This window comes from Pleurodeles waltl, chromosome 8 (assembly GCF_031143425.1).
Source record: "Pleurodeles waltl isolate 20211129_DDA chromosome 8, aPleWal1.hap1.20221129, whole genome shotgun sequence".
Taxonomy (NCBI): Eukaryota; Metazoa; Chordata; class Amphibia; order Caudata; family Salamandridae; genus Pleurodeles; species Pleurodeles waltl.
Window position 1 is genome coordinate 824,677,979 of NC_090447.1, and position 21,812 is coordinate 824,699,790.

General features: G+C 43.0%; 1 protein-coding gene across 4 annotated transcripts in view; it reads left to right on the forward strand.

The window, feature by feature from the left end:
- The window catches only part of LOC138250333 (acetylserotonin O-methyltransferase-like), a 480,756-nt gene that overhangs the window by 361,456 nt on the left and 97,488 nt on the right, over positions 1–21,812 (forward strand). For 3 of the 4 annotated variants that reach the window (XM_069205105.1, XM_069205104.1, XM_069205107.1), the window contains one exon: positions 646–768. The exons of the other annotated variant lie outside the window; for it this stretch is intronic. In XM_069205105.1, coding sequence (XP_069061206.1) covers positions 646–768 — 123 coding nt within the window. The remainder of the gene's footprint in view (positions 1–645; positions 769–21,812) is intronic. 4 annotated transcript variants of the gene reach the window in all.

Here is a 21,812-nt window from a genome sequence, read left to right on the forward strand (position 1 = left end):
CTACTGAACAATATGGGCAACTTCTGGAAATGAAGTTCCATTAAAAGGATAGTCAAGGAATTAAAAAACGTGGGTATCCTTTTTGTTTTTTGAGTTTTTATCTTGAGATTATCTAGTCTACTCTCAGTCAATTGGATTACTACAGTTGATTCTTATTACAAATATTCTATCTGTGGCATGAAGCGAGCCCTGACAATTTGACAGTTGAACATGGAAAATCAATGGAATGACTTCCATGGTTTTTGATCTTGTGAAATGGAAAACAATTTTTATCTTCCCTAACATTTGTTCATAAACATTTGGCCGAACAATTAATTATTAGGTATTAAAAAATACTAATGATATTAAATGAGATTGTAACTCATGTACGGCCTCTGATAAATGGATGAGAGATGTGTGTTATTCCATAGGTCTTTTCACAGTACAAAATGTAGTACCCTATGCTGAGACAGGCCAAATTTTGGCGCTAAGGATTTTACCTCTAATCTGACAATAAAACACATATGTGCACAGATAGCTAAAAAAAATTACACTGGAAGGTGAATGTTATAGACATTCATCAGGTTACTAATTATTGATCAATGAAGAGCCAATGCAATGTGTATATATAACTGCTTTGTTGTGCATTGTCCTCAACAACTGCAGGGTGTAGAACTACAAGCAAAATGCCACCTCCTACCATAAAGAACACACACCGTCTCCCACCTAAAGAGTTTCTGTTTCACTGCAGTACTAAGGGCAGACACCAAATCAATAATTGTGAAGGAGGTAATACAATGTACAATTGTAATTCTGCTGTTTGCATGCCAAAAGAAAAATGTAACAAATCACGAGTATCATTTTATTTTTCAAATTTTGCTGAGGGCTTTTTCAGCAGATACAGTATTGATATGGTTTTAAATAAGTAGAACCAATTGTTTGAGGAAATAGTTTTATGACAATGAGCTGGATATTTTATGAATATTTGCAAAGCTCTAGGAAACGTTTAAATATTAAAAAAATAAAAAAACACTTACCTTGTCCATTGTTTTATTCACTTTCTCTGATGCTTCCAGATCACTAAAGGAGCCTGATTAGCAAAGGTCAAATTGTGCTTCTGGATAAGCTTATGGGTTTTTTGTATTCACAAACTACAAATTAATAGCAAGTTTATGTCTGCGGAGATGCTGTAGTTGGGGAGTACAACTCTGAACATAAAAACATAGGGCAGTTGTTAGACCTGACAGCCTTAGGGTGGTCTTCCCCCAACTTTTAGCCTGCCTCCCTCTTATTTCTGATCTCCTTTTTGCTGGTGTTAGGACTCTGCACACTTTACCACTGCTGACCATTGCTAAAGTGCTTGTGTTCTCTCGCCTAAACATGTTAACATTGGCTCATACCCAACTGGCTTATTTAAATTACCGATAGGTCCCTAGTAAAGTACACTAGATATGCTCAGGGCCTGTAAATGTAATGCTACTAGTGGGCTTGAAGCACTGATTGTACCACCCACATAAGTAGCCCCATAACCATGTCTCAGGTCTGCCATGCCATGCCTATGTGTGCAGTTTCACTGCCACTTCCACTTGGCATTTAAAAGTACTTGCCAAACCTTAAATTCTTCTTTTCTTACACATATGTCACCCCTAAGGAAGCCCTAGGTAACCCATAGGGCAGGGTGCTATGTATGTAAAAGGCAGGACATGTACTTATACGCTGTACATATCCTGGTAGTGAAAAACTCCCAAAGTCGTTTTTCACTACTGGGAAGCCTGCTCCTCTAGCATTAGATATTCCATTATATGGTTTTAAGTGTAATTTCTGATCTGAGAGGAATAGACTGATCATATTTGGTATGGTTGGAATGGTAGTGAGAAATCCTACTTATTGACGAAGTTGGATTCTACATTACCATTTCAGAAATGCCACCTTTAGAAACTAGACATTTCTCTGCACTTACTGCCTTCTGTGCCATACAACCCGTCTCCAATCCATGTCTGGTCTGAGCTGGTTGACAGCTCCTCTTGTGCATTCCACCCAGACAACCATAAACACAGCACAACCAGCTGCATCTGCATTCATCTGCATACACATGGGTTTCCCTGGGCAGGAAGGGTGGAGGGGCTCTCTCTTACACTTCAAAGGCCAGTGGTCTGTCCTTACACAAAGGACTGATAGCCCACCACAGGGCTCCTGGCAGACAGGGCTGGGTTGAAAGGAGAAATTGTGCACTTTGAAACCACTCTTTGAAGTTTCTTCCACTTCAAAAGCATTTTTGGGTATACAAAATGGGTGGCTGACCCCACCAAATCAGTCACTTCTGGACCTCTAAGTGGACATTGTCAGAGGAACTGATTGACTGCCCAAAGGGCTCATCAGTACTGCTATCTTGGAAGGACATCTGGCCTGACAGTTGTGCTGCTGCCTGGTGACCCCTGACTCTGCCAGAAGGACTCTGCCTTATTCCTCAAGTGCTCTCCAAGAACTTGGATTGAGCTTGCCTCGTGTTCTGAGGTCTTAAGATGTGGTGTTCTCTATATTTATTTATTGTATTTATCTCAGCATGGTTTTCCTTTATATGTATAGTGTTTCTTTTAGTTATGTATTTATCTTAGTTGGTTTCTCCCACTGCTCCCCCTGCTCTCCTTAATGTTCTTAGACTCTCTGGAATTTGGAATGTGGGAGAGTCAGGAAAGCAGAGAGTGGTGGTGAAGGAAGGATCTGTACTTGGTGGTGGATGAAGTTTCTTTTATGCATCTAACTGGAAATAAACCTACATCAAATCAATCTACTTGTGTCAACTTAAATCTCTTCTTGGATGACAACTTCACTACATTTTTGGCGACGAAGGTGGGATAGTGACTTCTGAAAACTGAAACTGTTACCTTGGAAACTTCAACACCTTTATTTATTCGGTTTCGAGCGTTAAAGAAAAAAAAAAGGTACTGTCATTTTTTTTTTCTTTCATTTTCTGTGGCTCATATATTTTTTCCAACCAGTTTTGAGCCACATAGTTTTTTGTTCGTGATCGTGTTTATTTATAAACAAGTGCGTTTGCCAACTGTCTGGAGACGCGCGCTCTGCTGCTTTGACAGTGTTGCCACAGCAACGTGAACGCGTGCTTTTCGCTCCCAGCCGCGCTCAAAGGAACGCACGCTGTGTGTCTACCCGGCCGCACTCAAGAGAATTGGAAACGCGCGCTCTGCTGCTTTTCGTTTTCGTTTCCTGCCGCGCTCAAAGGAACACATGCTGTCTGTTTACCGGGCCTCACTCAAGGGAATTACGCTCAAAAAGGAGAATATGAAAATGTATTGTTGACACGCACATTTGTATATTTTTTTTTTCTTCTTAATGCGATCTATTATACAAAGAGTATAGTTTTAACCTGTCTGTTAAAATTTCTATTTTACAATGTTTATTTTCTTGGAAACAATGTTGGTCTGGTCTACTTTGGTCATTGTTACGATTTAATGTTTCGAGGATATTTTATGTAATTTAGGTGGCACTTCATTTTTTTTTTTTTTGTGTTATATTATTATTTTGTAATGCAGAACATTACACCTCCACCATTTTTTCTTGTTCTTCCTGGAGAACCTCCTATACCGTGGCAAAAATGGAAAAAGGTTTTTCTAACTTACATGCGCGTCTGTGGCAGCAACCTTTCCTCTGAAAGAAAGACTTCTGTTTTACAACATTGTCTTGGTGCAGAGGGTCAGGAAATATTGGAAACTTTACCTGCAATAACAACATCTGATGGTGCGGAAGGTGACAACTCTCTGAATGAATTTGATTCTACTATTCTTAGACTGGACAATCACTTTCTTCCTAAAGTTTCAATTATTTTACAACGTTACTATTTTGGGAAACGTAAGCAGATGGATGAGGAATCAATTGAAGTTTTCGTCACAGCTCTACGCAAACTAGCCTCATCATGTAACTTCGGAGAAAATTTAGAAGAGCGTATTAGAGATCAATTTATGCTTGAGTGTAAATGTGACAAAATAAGGGAAGCATTATGGGTCAAAAATGATCCATCACTAGATGAAGTGTTATTCATTGCTAAGCAAGTTGAACACTCAATGTCCTGTATTGAAAATTTGAGGAAATCCAAAGGCGTTTCTATGGAAGTTCAAGCTCTAGATACAAAAATTAATAACAAGTTTCAAGCAAACATTAGAGCAAAACTTATGTGTTTTAGGTGTGGTTCTACAGCTCACTTAGCTAATAGTAAAGACTGTCCTGCTATTCAAGTTACTTGTAACAAATGTTCCAAGAAGGGACATTTTGCTAAGTATTGCAAATCATCTTATAAGTCTAAAGTTAAAGTGCAGGAAATTGATTGCAATGACGATCGAGATTTTGTTCTTCAGATTATTTATGATGTTAATTGTGTAGCAAATGATATTTGTCAGTACCCTTCGGATTTTGTGGATGTCAATGGAACATCTATTTCTATGATGATGGATTCAGGCGCGAAACTTTCCTTAGTATCAGTTTCGGATTTCAATAAGCATTTTATGGGAAAGGTTTCTCTACTGGATCCTGATATCATCCCTTACAGTTATGGCGGAAAACCTATTGAGCTCAAGGGTTACTTTGAAGCCACCATAACCTTTAAAGGAAACACAATTACAGGGAAAATATATGTTCCAATTATTGGTGACACAATTCTGAGTTGGCCACATCAGAAAATGCTTGGGATTATATTAAATCCCAATTCTATTCCTCAGGTGTTAGTTCAAAATGTTTGCAGTATCAAAGACGACATCATTGGTGAATTCTCTGATGTATTTACATCTAAAGTGGGGTGCATTACAGGATACAAACATCGCATTTGTCTTAAGGAAGGTGTCAGGCCTGTAGCGTGCAAAGTAAGGAAAATTCCTTTCACCCTGCAAGATAAGGTTAAGTCTGAATTGCAAAGGTTACAATCTGAAGGCATCATTGAAGAAGTTGAGGCTGCACAATGGGTTGCCCCCATTGTTGTTGCGGTGAAGAAATCGGGGGATATTAGACTTTGTGTGGACCTTAGACAGCTCAATAAAGCTGTGATTGAGGACAGATTTCCATTACCTAACATCAATGAAATGGTCTGTCTTTTAGGAGAGGCTAAATATTTTACAACATTAGATTTGAGTTCAGCCTATCACCAAGTTCAATTGTGTGAAGAATCAAAATTGCTGACATCATTCATCACTCCCTTTGGTGTGTTCAAGTTTAATAGGATGCCATTTGGGTTGTGCTCTGCTGCTTCTGTATTCCAAAGACTAATGTATCATATTCTTGGGAAAATTGATGGTGTTAGATTTTTTCAAGATGATGTTCTTGTTTTTTCTAATACTCTTGAGCAACATCTTTCCAAAGTTAGGGAAGTCCTGAAAATTTTTCGTAGTAAGGGAATCACACTCAAAGGAGAAAAATTTAAGTTTGCATGTTCAGATATCACGTATTTGGGGCATGTGATTTCTTCTCAAGGTGTTAAACCTAAAGAGGATTTAGTTAAGACTGTTGTTAATTTTGCGGATCCTGTTAAAAGAGAAGATGTGCAAGTCTTTTTAGGCATGGCGGAATTTTATTCCGAATTTATTTCCAATTTTGCCAGTAGGTCTTGCTGCATTAGAGAATTGCTTAAGAAAGGTGTTGATTTTGTATGGTCTGATACCTGCAAGAAAGAATTTGAGGATTTAAAGAATGCGCTATCCTCTGCTCAATCTCTCAACAGTTTTCGCCCAGGGTTTCCCTGTTGGATTATAACTGACGCTTCGGATAAGGGTTTAGGAAGTGTTCTCAAGCAAAAGTATGATGGTAAGGATGTTACGATTGCATTTGCTTCCAGGTCATTAAGGGGTGCGGAGTCAAGGTATTCCACCATTGAAAAAGAAGCACTAGCTATATACTGGGCTATAAAGAAATTTAAACAGTTTTTGTGGGGATCTAGATTTGTTGTGCAATCTGATCATAAACCTCTACAAGAAATTTTTGATAAGAAGGGGCTAGACTGTATCTCTTCACGTATTTGCAAGTGGATTGTTGGTCTACAAGACTTTCAGTTTTCTGTCAAATATGTCCCGGGATGCAAGAATCGCACAGCCGACTGTTTATCAAGGCTAAGATCTTTTGGTTGGGACCAAGATACAGATTGTAGCACATGGTGGGTGGATGAGAATGTGAAAGTATGTATCTTGACTGATGGTTGTATCACGGAAGATGAGTGGTTAACGGAGTTTAGTAATGATACCAGTTTAAAACGGGTAAAGGATTTGATTGAATCTAATCGTGTTCCTGCTGACTGTGATGAAGAGAATGTGTATAAAAAAATTTGGAATGAACTTTCAGTTGAGAATGGTTTGGTTTTTAGGAGTGGAAGATTAGTACCTCCATCTGGTTTACGAGAAAGGTTGTTACATCTAGCTCATTTGGGTCATCATGGTATTTGCAAGACAAAAGAAAGATTGAGAGAATTTTATTGGTGGCCGAGAATGGATTTAGCGATGGAAAGAGTTGTTCGCGATTGTGTGGAATGCAAATATGCTGATAAAACTCTCAAATGTAGGTCACGTCCATTAGAAATCAGGAAAATTCCTAATGAAGTGTGGGAGGATGTTGCAATGGATATTATGGGTCCTGTTGTGTGCGGTTCAGTTTCCAAGTACATTGTTGTTATAATGGACATGTTGTCTCGTTGGCCGGAAATTTTGATTACCTCAGACATAACTTCTCAGTCAATTACTAATTTTCTTTCAGGAGTATTTTCTAGAGAAGGATATCCCAAATGCATTATTACGGATAATGGTGTTCAATTCACCTCTAAGCACATGTACGAGTTTTTAGCATCTAGAGGTATATTACATAAGAAAAGTGCCCTATATCATCCTGAAACTAATGGTATGGTTGAGCGCTTTAACAGGACGCTGAAGGAAACTATTCAAGTGGCAAGATTAACAGGGCGTAGTTGGATAGAAGCTGTTAAATCTAAAGTTGAGAGTTATAGATATACGCCGCATTCCAGTACTGGCCAATCTCCATTTGTATTGTTCAAGAAAAGAGTGCCTAATACAAGCATAAATCCTTCATGGGTGAATGAATATGTTGGTAAAGAGTTGGACCACAAGAAAATTAAGGAACTAGCTGTAACCAATGATAAGATTTTACAGGAAAAAAGGAAATTGACATATGATCTTCGTAAAGCAGTCAAACCTCTTGTTGTTGCAGTCGGTGATTCTGTTAAAATCAAGTTACCAAAAAGAAATTGTGCAACTTTTTCTCATTACAGTAAAATCTTTAAAGTTACCAAGGTGTTCAAAGGTGCTATAAAAGTGGATGATGGGCGTATTTGGAATTTGAATAGAGTTGTGAAGGTGTAAAAATATATGTTTTCTTTTATAATTTAGGAGGAAGATAGTGTGGTGTTCTCTATATTTATTTATTGTATTTATCTCAGCATGGTTTTCCTTTATATGTATAGTGTTTCTTTTAGTTATGTATTTATCTTAGTTGGTTTCTCCCACTGCTCCCCCTGCTCTCCTTAATGTTCTTAGACTCTCTGGAATTTGGAATGTGGGAGAGTCAGGAAAGCAGAGAGTGGTGGTGAAGGAAGGATCTGTACTTGGTGGTGGATGAAGTTTCTTTTATGCATCTAACTGGAAATAAACCTACATCAAATCAATCTACTTGTGTCAACTTGAATCTCTTCTTGGATGACAACTTCACTACATAAGGCTATCAAAAACTTCACCAAAGAAGAGAAAATCTAGTACATCAGAAAATCGACGTAAAGCCTTCAAAAGTTGATGCATCACCTGCTGTATCGATACAGTGCCTGTTGCCTCTGATCAATTCATTCTAGGGTTTCTATTCATTGCCCCTGGGTATCGCAGTGAGGAACTAAGGCTGCGCATTGCCTTGCAACGTGGAAAGGGATGAAGCATTGCCTTTGCCACGCCGGAAAAATCGACAAACCGCTTTGCTTTTTGATGCATCTCCTCCTCTGTGACCCCTCTACATCATTATTTTTTAGTCATCCCAGGTACTGTGTGCTAAAAGGATACAACCACTGATTCTTAAAGATTGAGACCCGTTTAAACCTTCTAAAAGTGATATCTCTACTTATGCATATTAGATTTTTGATCTTATTTTATTCAGATAAAAATTATCTATTTTCTTAAACTGGTGTGGAGTATATATTGTGGTGTTTTCACTGTTACTCCATGAGTTATTGCACAAATCCTTTACACATTGCCTTCTAAGTTAAGCCTGCCTGCTCTCTGCCAAGCTACCGGAGGGTGAGCACAGGTTAATTTAGGTTGTGTCATGACTTACCCTGACTAGGATTGTGGCCCCTACTTGGACAGGGTGCATATCTCTGCCAACTAAAGAACTAGGCCCATATTTAGACTTTTTTAGCACCCCATGTGCATAATTTTTTGACGCAAAAGTGGCGCAAACTTACAAGATCGAATTGTATTTTGTAAGTTTGCGCCACTTTGCATCAGAAAATGACGCAAATGCAGCACTAAAAAAGTATAAATATGGGCCCTAATGTCTATGTTTTTTGGACAGAGTTCTCCACCCTGACTGCGAGGTCTCTGTAATTGTAAACCATCTATTAACTTGCAGTTTGTGAATACAAAAAAATATGAACTTGCACAAAAGTGTATATTCACGTTTATGATTCAGGCCCATAGAGCTCAAGTTGTCCTAACACTGTTTAATGTTCAGCTTCACATCAACGGTCATTCTATCCATACTCTAAACTCCACTAAACACACGTGACATCAAGACAATGCACCGAACCTAACACAATCAATGCACAAGAAAAAACAATGAACAAAATACTAACTACTAATGTAGGGTTCCGGAGCAGTGTGCTACTCACTGAAAAAGCACTTCAATGCCTTGTCAGGAGTCGTAGGCGCTATATAAATACATTTACAATTACAAACATACATTGTTACTTAGCATACTTGATTTGTGAAGTGTAAGGAAATGCCTCCTTGTCATGGTTACCCCCTGACTTTTTGCCTTTTGCTGATGCCAAGTTATGATTGAAAGTGTGCTGGGACCCTGCAAACCATGCCCCAGAACCAGTGTTCTTACCCTAAACTGTACATTTGGTTCCACAATTGGCACAGCCCTCGCACTCAGAAAAATCCCTTGTAGATGACACTCCTGGTACCAAGGGCCCTGATGCCAGGAAAGGTCTCTAAGGGCTGCAGCATGTCTATTGCCACTCTGGGCACCCCTCACTCAGCACATGCACACTGCCTCACAGCTTGTGTGTGGTGGTGGGGAGAAAATGACTAAGTAGACATGGCACTCCCCTCAGAGTGCTATGCCAACCTCAGACTGCCTGTGGCATAGGTAAGTCACCCCTCTAGCAGGCCTCACAGCACTAAGGCAGGGTGCACTATACTACAGGTGAGGGCATATGTGCATGAGCACTATACCCCTACAGTGTCTAAGCAAAACCTTAGACATTGTAAGTGCAGGGTAGCCATAAGAGTATATGGTCTAGGAGTTTGTCAAACACAATCTCTACAGTTCCATAATGGCTACAATGAAACTAGGAAGTTTGGTTTCAAACTTCTCACACAATAAATGCACACTAATGTGGAATTGATTGTAAAATACACCCAGAGGGCATCTTAGAGATGCCCCCTCAATCCAACTTCTAGTGTGGGGCTGACCAATTTCTGCCAGCCTGCCACAACCAGACAAGTTGCTGGCCACATGGGGAGAGTGCCTTTGTCACTCTGTGGCCAGGAACAAAGCCTGTACTGGGTGGAGGTGCTTCTCACCTCCCCCTGCAGGAACTGTAGCATCTGGCAGTGAGCCTCAAAGGCTCACCCCTTCACCACAGGGCATCCCAGCTAGTGGAGATGCCCGCTCCTCTGGCCACTGCCCCCACTTTTGGCGGCAAGGCTAGAGGAGATAATGAGAAAAACAAGGAGGAGACCTACCTTAGTTTTGGAGGATTCCCCCAATCGCATTAGGGATGTGCCCCCCTCCCCTCAGGGAGGAGGCACAAAGAGGGTGTAGCCACCCTCCAGGACAGCATCCATTGGCTACTGCCCCTAGACCTAAACACCCCCCTAAATTTAGTACTTAGGGGCACCCCAGAACCCAGGAAATCAGATTCCTGCAACCTGAACCAAGAAGAAGGAATGCTGACCTGAAAGCCCTGCCGAAACGACGGAGACGACAACTGCTTTGGCCCCAGCCCTACCGGCCTGTCTCCCGACTCGAAAACCTGCAACAGCGACGCATCTGACAGGGACCAGCAACCTCTGAAGCCTCAGAATACTGCCCTGAACCCAAGGACCAAGAAACTCCTGTGAGCAGCTGCTCTGTTCAACAACAGCAACAATATTGCAACTTCTAGAAACTTTTAAAGGGCTTCACTCTTCCCGCTGGAAATGTGAGACTTCACCCTCTGCACATGACGCCCCCGGCTCGAGATCCATAGAACCAACACCACAGGGAGGACTCCCAGACGACTGCGACCCCATGAGTGGCCCGAGACGACCACCCTGGACCCTCACAGTGACACATGCAGATAAAATCCAGAGACGCCCCTGACCGCGACTGCCTGTAACAAGGGACCTGACGCCTGGACCAAGCACTGCACCCGCAGCCCCCAGGACCAGAAGGAACCGAACCTCAGTGCAGGAGTGACCCCCAGACGACCCTCTGCCTAGCCCAGTCAGTGGCTGGCCCGAGAAGCCCCCCCTGTGCCCTTCCTGTACCGCTAGAGTGACCCCCAGGTCCCTCCATTGAATCCAATACAAAACCCGATGCCTGCTTTGCACACTGTACCCGGTCGCCCCTCTGCCGCTGAGGGTGTGTTTTGTGTGCCTAATTGTGTCCCCCCAGTGCTCTACAAAACCCCCTGGTCCGCCCCCCTGAGGACGTGGGTACTTACCTGCTGGCAGACAGGAACCGGAGCACCCCTGTTCTCCATAGGCGCCAATGTGTTTTGGGCACCTCTTTGACCTCTGCATCTGACTGGACTTGAGCTGCTGGTGTGGTAACTTTGTGGTTGCCTTGTACCCCCAACAGTGGGCTGCCTATGCCCAGGAACTTGAACTTGTAAGTGCCTTACTTACCTGACAAACTAACCATTACTTACCTCTCACAGGAACTGTTGATTTTTGCACTGTGTCCACTTTTAAAATAGCTTATTGCCATTTTAACTAAAATTGCTGTGTATGTTACTGCTCTAATTCAAAGTTCCTAACTTACCTGCGTGGAGTACCTTGCATTTTATGTATTTACTTCAAATCTTAAAATAAATTAACAAAATATGGCATGGAGTTAAGTCTTTGAGTGTGTGTTCCTCATTTATTGCCTGTGTGTGTACAACAAATGCTTAACACTACCCTCTGATAAGCCTACTGCTTGACCTCACTACCACAAAATAGAGCATTATAATTATCTAATTTTGCTACTATCTTACCTCTAAGGGGAACCCTTGGACTCTGTGCACACTATCTCTTACTTTGAGATAGTATATACAGAGCCAACTTCCTACATTGGTGGATCAGCGGTGGGGTCTAAGACTTTGCATTTGCTGGACTACTCAGCCAATACCTGATCACACGACTAAATTCCAAAAATTGTCATTAGAAGCAGATTTTTGAAATTTGAGCTATTTTTCTAAATTTTTAAAAGTCATACTAGGGCCTGTGTAAGTCCCTGTTAGCATTTCTTTTAGAGTTTAAACGTTTGTAAAAAGTTTGTATTTAAGTTCCAGAAGTGCTTTTTAGATTCTTAAAAAGTAACCCCAACTTTTAGAGTGATAATATCTAGCTCAGATGAGATGGCGGTGGAGCTCAACCTCACCCCTTACCTGCATCTAGGGATGTCAGAGTTAAGGACTCTCTGTAAGTTAAAAAAGATAAAAACTCGGTCCAACCCTACCAAAGTAAAGCCCCAGGAGCTTTTGGCAGAGTTTGCAAAGGACCACCCCTCTGATAATAACCCTACAGAGGAGGGAATAAGTGACAGGAGGATGATCCCCTCCCTCCTGTCCTAATTAGGGAGCCCAGGGTCCCTCAAACACTGACTCCACAAGTGATAGAGAAACTGGTTCTTCCACTGGGGAGACCAGTAACTCTGAAAGCATTGAGGGCAGCCTCAATGAAGATGACCTCCTGTTAGCCAGGATGGCCAAAAGATTGGCTTTGGAGAGAAAGTTCCTAGCCATAGAGCGGGAAAGACAAGAGATGGGTATAGTTCCCATCAATGGTGGCAGCAACATACATAGGGTCAGAGAGAATACTGGCATCCTAAAAATCCCCAAAGGGATTGTAACAAAATATGAAGATGGTGATGATATCACCAAGTGGTTCACAGCTTTTGAGAGGGCGTGTGCAACCAGAAAAGTAAACAAATCTCACTGGGGTGCTCTCCTTTGGGAAATATTCAATGAAAAGTGTAGGGATAGACTTCTCATGCTCTGTGATAAAGAAACAGAATCCTATGACCTTAAGAAGGTTACCCTGATTGAGGGCTTTGGATTCTCAACTGAGGAGTACAGAATTAGGTTCAGGGGGCTCAAAAATCCTCGAGCCAGACCTGGGTTGATTTTGTTGACTTCTCAGTCAAAACACTAGATTTTTGGATAAATGGCAGTGGTGTAAATGATTATGATGGGCTGTATAACTTGTTTACGAAAGAACATCTTTAAGTAATTGTTTCAATGACAACCTGCATCAGCATCTGGTAGACCTAGGTCCAATTTCTCCCCAAGAATTAGGAAAGAAGCCAGACCATTAGGTCAAGACTAGGGTGACCAAGAATTCCACAGGGAGTGACCAAAAGAAAGGGGTCACAAAGCCTCCTCAGGGGAAGAGTGTTGAGACATCCAAGGGAAAAAGTAAAGAGACTTCTACAGGGCCCCAAAAACCTTATCAGGAGGGTGGGTCCAAAACCTCTTCACAATCCTCAATTTGGGTATAAGGATAAAAACTTTGATCCAAAAAAGGGCTGGTGTCGCATCTGTACTCAGCATGGACACCAAACTGGAGACAAGGCCTGTCCCAAGAAAAGTCCCACAACTTCTACTCCAGTTAGCACTCGAATAGCCAGTCTCCAAATGGGATCAACAGTGTGCCCAGAGCAAATCAGGGTTCAAGCTGAAGCTACATTAGTCTCTGAGGGTGGGGTGGACCTAGCCACACTTGCTGCCTGGCCACCTAACATGCAAAAATACAGGCAGCAGCTCTTAATTAATGGGACTAGAGTAGAAGCCCTGAGGGATACATGTGCCAGTGCCACTATGGTGACAGACAACATGGTTTTCCCAGGACAGTACCTGGATGGACAGACATATCCACTCACCATTGCTGACAATCAGACTAAAGTCCATCCCATGGAATTGTAACTTTAGAATGGAGAGGGGTCACTGGCCAGAAACAGGTGGTAGTCTCTTCTGCTATTCCAGTAGAATGTCTGCTTGAAAATGATCTGGAGTCCTCGGCATGGGCTGAGGTAGAACTCAAAACCCATGCAGCCATGCTGGGTATCCCTGAACTGGTGTGTGTCAAGACAAGGGCCCAGGGCAGGGCTCAGTGTGAAAAAGAAGTGCTGGAGTCTGGAATAATGGCCCAAACCTCCAAGAGAAAAGGAAAGAAGACTGGGGAGCCAGCTTCAACACAGCAAAAGAAACAGAACCTCTCTTCCCAGGAAGATGGTCTATCCTCTGAGGGAACTGAGTCCATGGAGCTTGGACCTTACCAGGTTGAGCTCTTGGGCCCAAGGGAACCCTCAAGGGAACAGCTGTGTGAGGGGCAAGACACGTGTCCCTCTCTTGAAGGCCTAAGACAGCAAGCAGCTGAGCAAGAAAAAGGAAATGTCAGTGGAACATACAGGGTCTATTGGGAAGATGGACTCCTTTACACTGAGGCAAGAGATCCCAAACCTGGTGCCACTAGGAGAGTGGTAGTGCCTCGGGAGTTTAGGGAGTTCATTCTGATCTTAGCCCATGACATTCCCCTTGCTGGGCATTTGGGACAAACCAAGACATGGGAGAGGTTAGTCAACCATTTCTATTGGCCCAATATGTCCCAGAAGGTATAGGTGTTTTGTACCTCCTGTGTCACCTGTCAAGCCAGTGGTAAGACAGGTGGCCATCCAAATGCCCCCCTCATTCCACTTCCAGTGGTGGGGGTCCCCTTTGAGAGAGTGGGAGTGGATATAGTGGGTCCACTTGAACCTCCCACAGCATCAGGGAACCCCTATATCCTATTAGTAGTGGATCATGCTACTAGGTACCCTGAGGCAATTCCCTTTAGGTCCACTATTGCCCCTGCAGTAGCCAAAGCACTCATAGGTATTTTTATCAGAGTTGGATTTCCTAAGGAGGTGGTTTCTGACAGAGGTACCAACTTCATGTCAGCTTACCTGAAACATTTTTGGAATGAGTGTGGGGTGACTTACAAATTCACCACATCATCCCATCCACAAACCAATGGCCTTGTTGAGAGGTTCAACAAGACGATGAAGGGCATGATCATGGGACTCCCTGAAAAACTCAAAAGGAGATGGGATGTCCTCTTGCCATGCCTGCTTTTCGCCTACAGAGAGGTGCCTCAGAAGGGAGTAGGGTTTTCCCCCTTTGAACTTTTGTTTGGCCATCCTGTTAGGGGACCTCTAGCCCTTGTAAAAGAAGGCTGGGAGAGACCTCTTCATGAGCCTAAACAAGATGTGGTAGACTATATACCAGGCCTACGTTCAAGGGTGGCAGAGTACATGGAGAAGGCAAGCAAAAACCTAAGGCAAGCCACCAGCTCCAGAAGATGTGGTATGACCAAAAGGCTGCTATGGTTGAGTTTCAGCCAGTCCAGGAAGTCTGGGTTCTGGAGCCTATGGCTCCAAGTGCACTTCAGGACAGATGGAGTGGCCCTTACCCAATTCTTGAGAAAAAGAGTCAGGTCACCTACCTGGTGGACCTAGGCACTAGCAGGACCTCCAAGAGGGTGATCCATGTGAACCGCCTTACACTCTTTCAAGATAGGGCAGATGTAACATGTTAATGGTTACAGATGAGGACCAGGAAGCAGAGAGTGAACCTCTCCCTGATCTCCTCTCCACTTACCCTAAAGATGGCTCAGTAGATGGAGTGATTTATTCAGACACCCTCTCTGGCCACCAGCAGAATGACTGTAGGCAAGTCCTCCAGCAGTTTGCTGAGCTCTTTTCTTTAACCCCTGGTCTGACACACCTGTGTACCCATGATGTGGACCCAGGAGACAGCATGCCTGTCAGTCAGTCAGTCAGTCAAATAACTTTATTCGGCAATTGCCATAAAAGTGCAAACCAGAACACATATTACTGATCTATAAATAATAATGTAGAACATGTTTAAAACTATAAAACGGTTTCTAAAAACACCATATAAACATCCAATCTAAAACCCCTAGACAAATAGCAGATAAATATACTAAACATGATTAAGAAATAACAAAAGCTCAAAAGTACAGATATTATCTTAAATAGTAGACTTTCACCAAGATATACAGATTTAAAATACAGTAGACCTTTTCCTAATACTTAAAGAAGCTATAACAAAATCTAGTACATGATGACAGGTTTGAATATCTGACAGTCTCTGGAAATATAATAAAGCTTCCTTGTAGTGGATAGGTCTAAGGTGACATAAAATCGGTAGGATAAAAGCCTTTCTGGGAGCAGCGTATAGAGGGCAAAAAAGAAGAAAATGCGAGGTACTCTGATTTGACTTGGAATCACAAGGACAAAATGGTAAATCCTTTTTCCGGAAACATGGTTCGGGGAAGGCTACCTTAAAATGAATTAGATTAAATCTAAAAAGTGTTAAAAGAGAAATTGTTCTGAAACTTGAAAACCAGGTCAAATAGGGTTCAAGGCATGGAGCAGTCACAATCCAAGTATAGGGATCGAATGATTTCAGTTTCAGGGAACTATAAATCTCAACTCTAAAACGTGTTCAGAATAAGTTGACTTCAAGACAGTCCTAGAATTTATAGTTAACAAATGGGGTTCGTCAAACATATACCTGAGCCCTAGCTTCTCAAAGGAGTTTCGCAGAAACTTAAGCCAGGTAATCCTATTTGAATTGTCTAATTTTAGGCAATCAGAAATGCAGTCTTGAACAAGTTTTGCCGCAGGGTTTAAACAGCATCTAATCCAGAGTAGTAGGGGAGCAATAGAGACCCTGTCCTCCAAAAAACGCTGACCCATTTCTTCGTGGCAGATGATATTTGCTATACATTTTGGAACCATTAGTAATCTACAAAGGAATTTATTTTCAACACTCTGGAGAGAGGGAATTTTGTTATAGCCCCAAACTCCTGCCCCGTATAGGACTGCTGCAGCGCACTTGGAGTTATAGAATGTTTTCATCTGTGCAGGGGGACTGTGGCCTAGTTTACTAGTAAAGCGAAAAATCGCTTTGTTATTCCTTGTCAGCTGTTGCAGCTTGAAGTTAATATGTGTCTTCCAGGACAGAGAGGAACTCATATGCAAACCTAAATAACAAAAATGATTCACCTTATTTAAAATATGTCCTCCCATAATAAATTGTTTAGACTCTGTGGGCCTGATTCCGACCCTGGCGGTAAAAACCGCCAGGGCCGTGGTCCGCTGGAGCACCGCCAAGAGGCTGGCGGTGCTCCTTTGGGCATTCTGACCGCGGCGGTACAGCCGCGGCCAGAAACGGAAAGTCGGCGGTGTACCGCCGACTTTCCGCTGCCCAGGGGAATCCTCCATGGCGGCGCAGCTTGCTGCGCCGCCATTGGGGATTCTGACCCCCATACCGCCATCCTGTTCCTGGCGGTTTCGGCCGCCAGGAACAGGATGGCGGTATGGGGTGTTGTGGGGCCCCTGGGGGCCCCTGCAGTGCCCATGCCAATGGCATGGGCACTGCAGGGGCCCCCGTAAGAGAGCCCCACTGTGAATTTCAGTGTCTGCTTAGCAGACACTGAAATTCGCGACGGGTGCTACTGCACCCGTCGCACCCCTTCCACTCCTCGTGGAAGGGTGTTTCCCGCTGGGCTGGCGGGCGGCCTTTTGGCGGTCGCCCGCCAGCCCAGCGGGAAACCCAGAATAACCGCGGCGGTCTTTTGACCGCGCAGCGGTATTCCGGCGGTCCCAGCCAGGCCGGCGGCATCCGCCGCCGGCCGGGGTCAGAATGACCCCCTGTGTTACGTGGGCCACATGTCATAACAAAAGTCTTGGGATAATTTACTTTCTAATCAAGGTTCAACATAAAATTGTGAAATAGGTCCAAAAGTCCCGGTAAACCATTTGCGGTGCGAGCAATTAAAACTTCATCATCAGCATATTATAAAACTGGGAGTGATCTCTGGCCCATCTTTGGTACATCCTTTGCATGTTTTACCAGCTAGTCATATGTAGATCAAAAAAAGAAAGGGCGCTAAGATACATCCCTGTCTTACGCCCCTTGTTGACGGAATGGGAGAAGTTCTCTGCCCATGTAAACCAGTCTGAACAGAAACCGTAAAATCTGTGTGTAGCCGTTTAATAAGCTCCAAAAGGGACGTATCGCAGCCCAATGCTCCTAAGATTTGCCATAGCTTCGACCTATTAACCATATCAAAGGCACTAGTTAGATCAATAAATGCCAAATGAATGGACTCTTTTTTGACTATCACATATTTACTGAGTATCAGATGCAGATTTAAAACTTGATCAACTGTACCTACACCGGGTCTAAGACCAAATTGAATAGGGGATAAAATCTGGGCCTCAGTCACCCAATCTTCTAAACGGGATAAGATCGCGCTTCCTAAAATCTTTGCCGTCGAATCAATAAGGGAAATTGGTCTGTAACAGGAAGTATCTTGTCTGTTTCCTTTTTTGAAAATGGGAACAATAATAGCCGATTTCCATGAGATGGGTACATTACTATTTACCACACTATTCAGCACATTTGTAACTAGCGGACCCCAAAGGTCAATTTTAGATTTAAAAAGATCAGTGGGAACCCCATCAGGGCCAGGAGCCTTTCCCTGCCTTGATCGATTGATGGCACCTAAGACCTCATGGAGATCAAAGGTAATATCTAGGGCCTTAGTATTAGGGTCTAAAATAGAATGTGCTATAGGATTATCTTCTATGTACAGGTTCGCATTATTTTCTGGACAAAAAAACTTTCCTAAAATCGGTTACCCAGACGTCCTCGGCAATAAGGCAATCATCAACCTTAGTATTATTATCTGAAAAGTAAGAGTGATTCATCACATTCCAAAATTTGGACGAACCCTTCAGCTCAGAGGCAGTCAAAAGTTCGTCCCATGCCTTAGACCTAATTTCCAGTTTCCTTTTTTCAAGGGCGGCCTTGTAATCGGCTCTAGCTAGTCTAACTAGTTGGTGGGAGAAGGGAACTGATTTGAGAGCAGCTTTAAGTTTTTTATGGGCAGATGAGCACTCTGAGTCAAACCATCTGTAGGCCACTGGCCCCTTCAAGGGCCTGTCCGCCACCAAAGCTTGCGAAATATCAGTACTTAGAGATTCAAATTCACGAACTATACATTCAGAATCTAACTGCTGGGACAAACACATGTGAATAGAGTCTGACCTACTTTTTACAATTTCATGATTACAAATTTTAGGATCTATTTTGTCCCATTTTAAGCGTAACCCACAATTTGGATTATAAACAGTAGTAGCTCTCAAACTTTTATTCTTAGGAACCTGGTTGATTTTTAAATCCAAGTTAATACTAAGGGGATTATGGTCACTGGCACAGTGAGGCTTGATCTTAAATTCTTGAATTAAATAATAATCAGAGGAGCCAATAAGTATAAAATCAATAATACTCCCCTTCAAATTCCTGTGAAAGTTGGTATTTGACAGGCGTCAGCAGTCAGTTTCTCTGTAACGTGAACCAGCTCAAACTTACAAATGAAAAGATTTAGAGCATCTCCTTCAGTAGTATGATTAAAATGAATTAATGACTCTCTACCCTCAGCAGGGAAAGCACACAAGTCCATGTGTTCCTTGCTACACAGAGGAGTATTGAAATCGCCCACCCATACAGTAGTTAGATCACTAATCTGCAAAACATTTGATGAATCTATAAGGTCCGTTATCTCCTCCAAGTGACCCATAAGGAGGCCATAAGGGATATTATTATAAAAATTTAAAATTAAGATATATTTTTGTCCGCTAATAGAAACTAAAACAACCATGAAGTAAGGGGAAGACCAAATTAAGGACACATTTAAAAGCGGAAGATGTAAGGAAACAAGAACTAAGACCACGTGCTCTCCCTATTTGGGAAGTTATTGCCGGCTGACACAAAGAAGTAAAACCGTTCAGAAGGAACATATCCTTAGACCAGGTCTCCTGTAGACAAACTATGTCATAAGAAGAAATAAAGCTCCTCCAATCCAAATTGTCAGTTTAGTATCGCAACCCTGCTATATTACAGCTAAGCAGGGTTAGTGGTCTAGACCCAGAACATGGAGTTAGAACTCTAGTATTTATAAGAGTTAGTGAGTCCAATACAGGCATTTCTGTGTCCCAAATACGTTCATTATGAACATTCCCTGCTTTTGGTCTCTCCGTATTAGAGGAACAAGGGTAGACCAAAGCCGTCAGTCAATCGTTTTCGTCGAGGTGGTTAAGAGCCGAAAACCGGTTGCTAATGAGTACTTTTACCTGTAAATGGGACCTTTCTGGGTCAGGTCTATGGGTACTTCGATTAGTAACAATGCGTTTTGTTAGGAGTGCAGGGTCATAAAATTGACACAAGGAATGTATTTGAATCCTATTACATGACCTATTACATTGTTCTGAGTTAGTCAAAAGATGGTCCACTGAACGAGGATTTGCAAAATTTAGAACAACATAATCTCCCTCCCTCCTCCATTTTCTTTGAATATCCAACCCTCCTCACTCTACAGGCCATAAGAATCTTGTCATTATGGTAAAAATTAGATTTAATGTTGGATTTCAACCAGCTTTCCTAATTAGGGATTGGGTATCTTCTTGCTTGGAGCTCTCCAAAGGGGGAACATTTGAGAGAACCAAAACATACGGATTGCAATCAGGAGGTAGATGTAAAGAATCTGCGTGACTTGTAAATTTAATTGGTCCCATGTCTTGCAACCTAGAGGAGTGAACTTCCCTTGACAACCCCTGTAAAGGGTCGGCAGCTGAAATTTCTTGGCCAGGAACGACCTGTAAGTCAAGCAAAGGATTGCTTGCTCCTTGAGATACCAGGGTAGAAGGAGGGATGGTTTGATAAGCCGGTACTTGACTATGAGATATTCCTGTACTTAATAATCCTGGCTTGGAAAAATTAGATAAAATGCTGGTCACATCATTAGAAAAGCCATCAAGCTTCCTAGTGATCAAAGTAATAAGTTTTGCCTCTAAAGTTGCACAAAAATATTTGATTGTCAAGTCTATAATGCTAGAAAAGTCTTCAGGGGCATACTTGTTCAGAAGATGATCAGGGGAGGAAACCAAGGAGACTGGGGCTTTGACACTTAAAGCCGGGAGGGTGGATAAACTCTTTTTGGGACCCAAGCCCTTTTTGATATTTTTGGGCTTTTTCCCATCTCTCCTCTTATTCGAAGGAGGAGAATCGGCCTGAGAACAGGAGCTTTCCAGAGGTGGAATAACTGGTGGAGTAGAAGAATTAATTTGGTCAGTGGGTGGGAGTATATCGTGGCCCAATTGTCTAATGCTCGAAGGCAGGATCGGTGGTAAAGGACCAGTTCTTTGAGTAGTGGTTATGTGAACAATAGGTTCTAAAGGGGGGTGCTGTATAGTGCTTTGGACAGCCCCAATCCTTTCTTCTACTTGTTCTAATTCAGATTCAATAGCCCCCATCACAGAGGATAAATAACTAGTAATGGAGGACTGAAGAGAGCTGGGCCCGCTTTCCCCCTTTTGCATATTGTTCTTTCTTTTCCCCATTATAGATAATGGACTCACGCAGTACCTTTCACAGCTTCTGGAAGAAAATACTGCAGGCGGGAGGAAGAGGCGTTAGGGGGGGGCCCAGCCCAGCCTCTTCCGGTCGATGACGGGCGAAGGACGGGCCCGCCCTTGGCCTGGGCTTGGCCCGGGCACCTCCGGCACGCGTCCCGCGAGGCGGGAGCACAAAGTTGGATTTAAAGGGCTCTTGCCCTGTCAGCTGCTGTCTCCACCTGCCGCCGCTCTCAAAAGCGCGTCCCACGAGCAGGGATCGCAAAGTTGGATTTAAAGGGCTCCTGCCCTGTCAGCTGCTGTCTCCGCCTGCCGCCGCCCTCAAAAGCGCGTCCCACGAGGCAGGAGCGCAAAGTTAGATTTAAAGGGCTCCTGCCCTGTCAGCTGCTGTCTCCGCCTGCCGCCGCCCTCAAAAGCACAGACAGTCTGACCAAGTTAATGAAATCATCGAAGTGGGAGTCCACAAGATGATGGAGTTGGGAGTGATTGAGTTCTCTGACAGTCCCTGGGCTAGCCCAGTGGTCTTGGTCCCCAAACCTCACACAAAAGATGGCAAGAGAGAGATGAGGTTTTGTGTGGACTACAGAGGGCTTAATTCTGTCACCAAGACAGATGCTCACCCCATTCCAAGGGCAGATAAGCTCATAGATAAATTATGTGCTGCCAAATACTTAAGTACCTTTGATTTAACAGCAGGGTACTGGCAAATAAAAATGGCACCTGGAGCAAAAGAGAAAACAGCATTCACTACACCTGATGGGCACTACCAGTTGACTGTGATGTCCTTTGGTTTAAAGAATGCCCCTGCCACCTTCCAAAGGTTGGTGAATCAAGTCCTTGCTGGCCTGGAGTCCTTTAGTGCATCTTATCTTGATGATATTGCTGTCTGT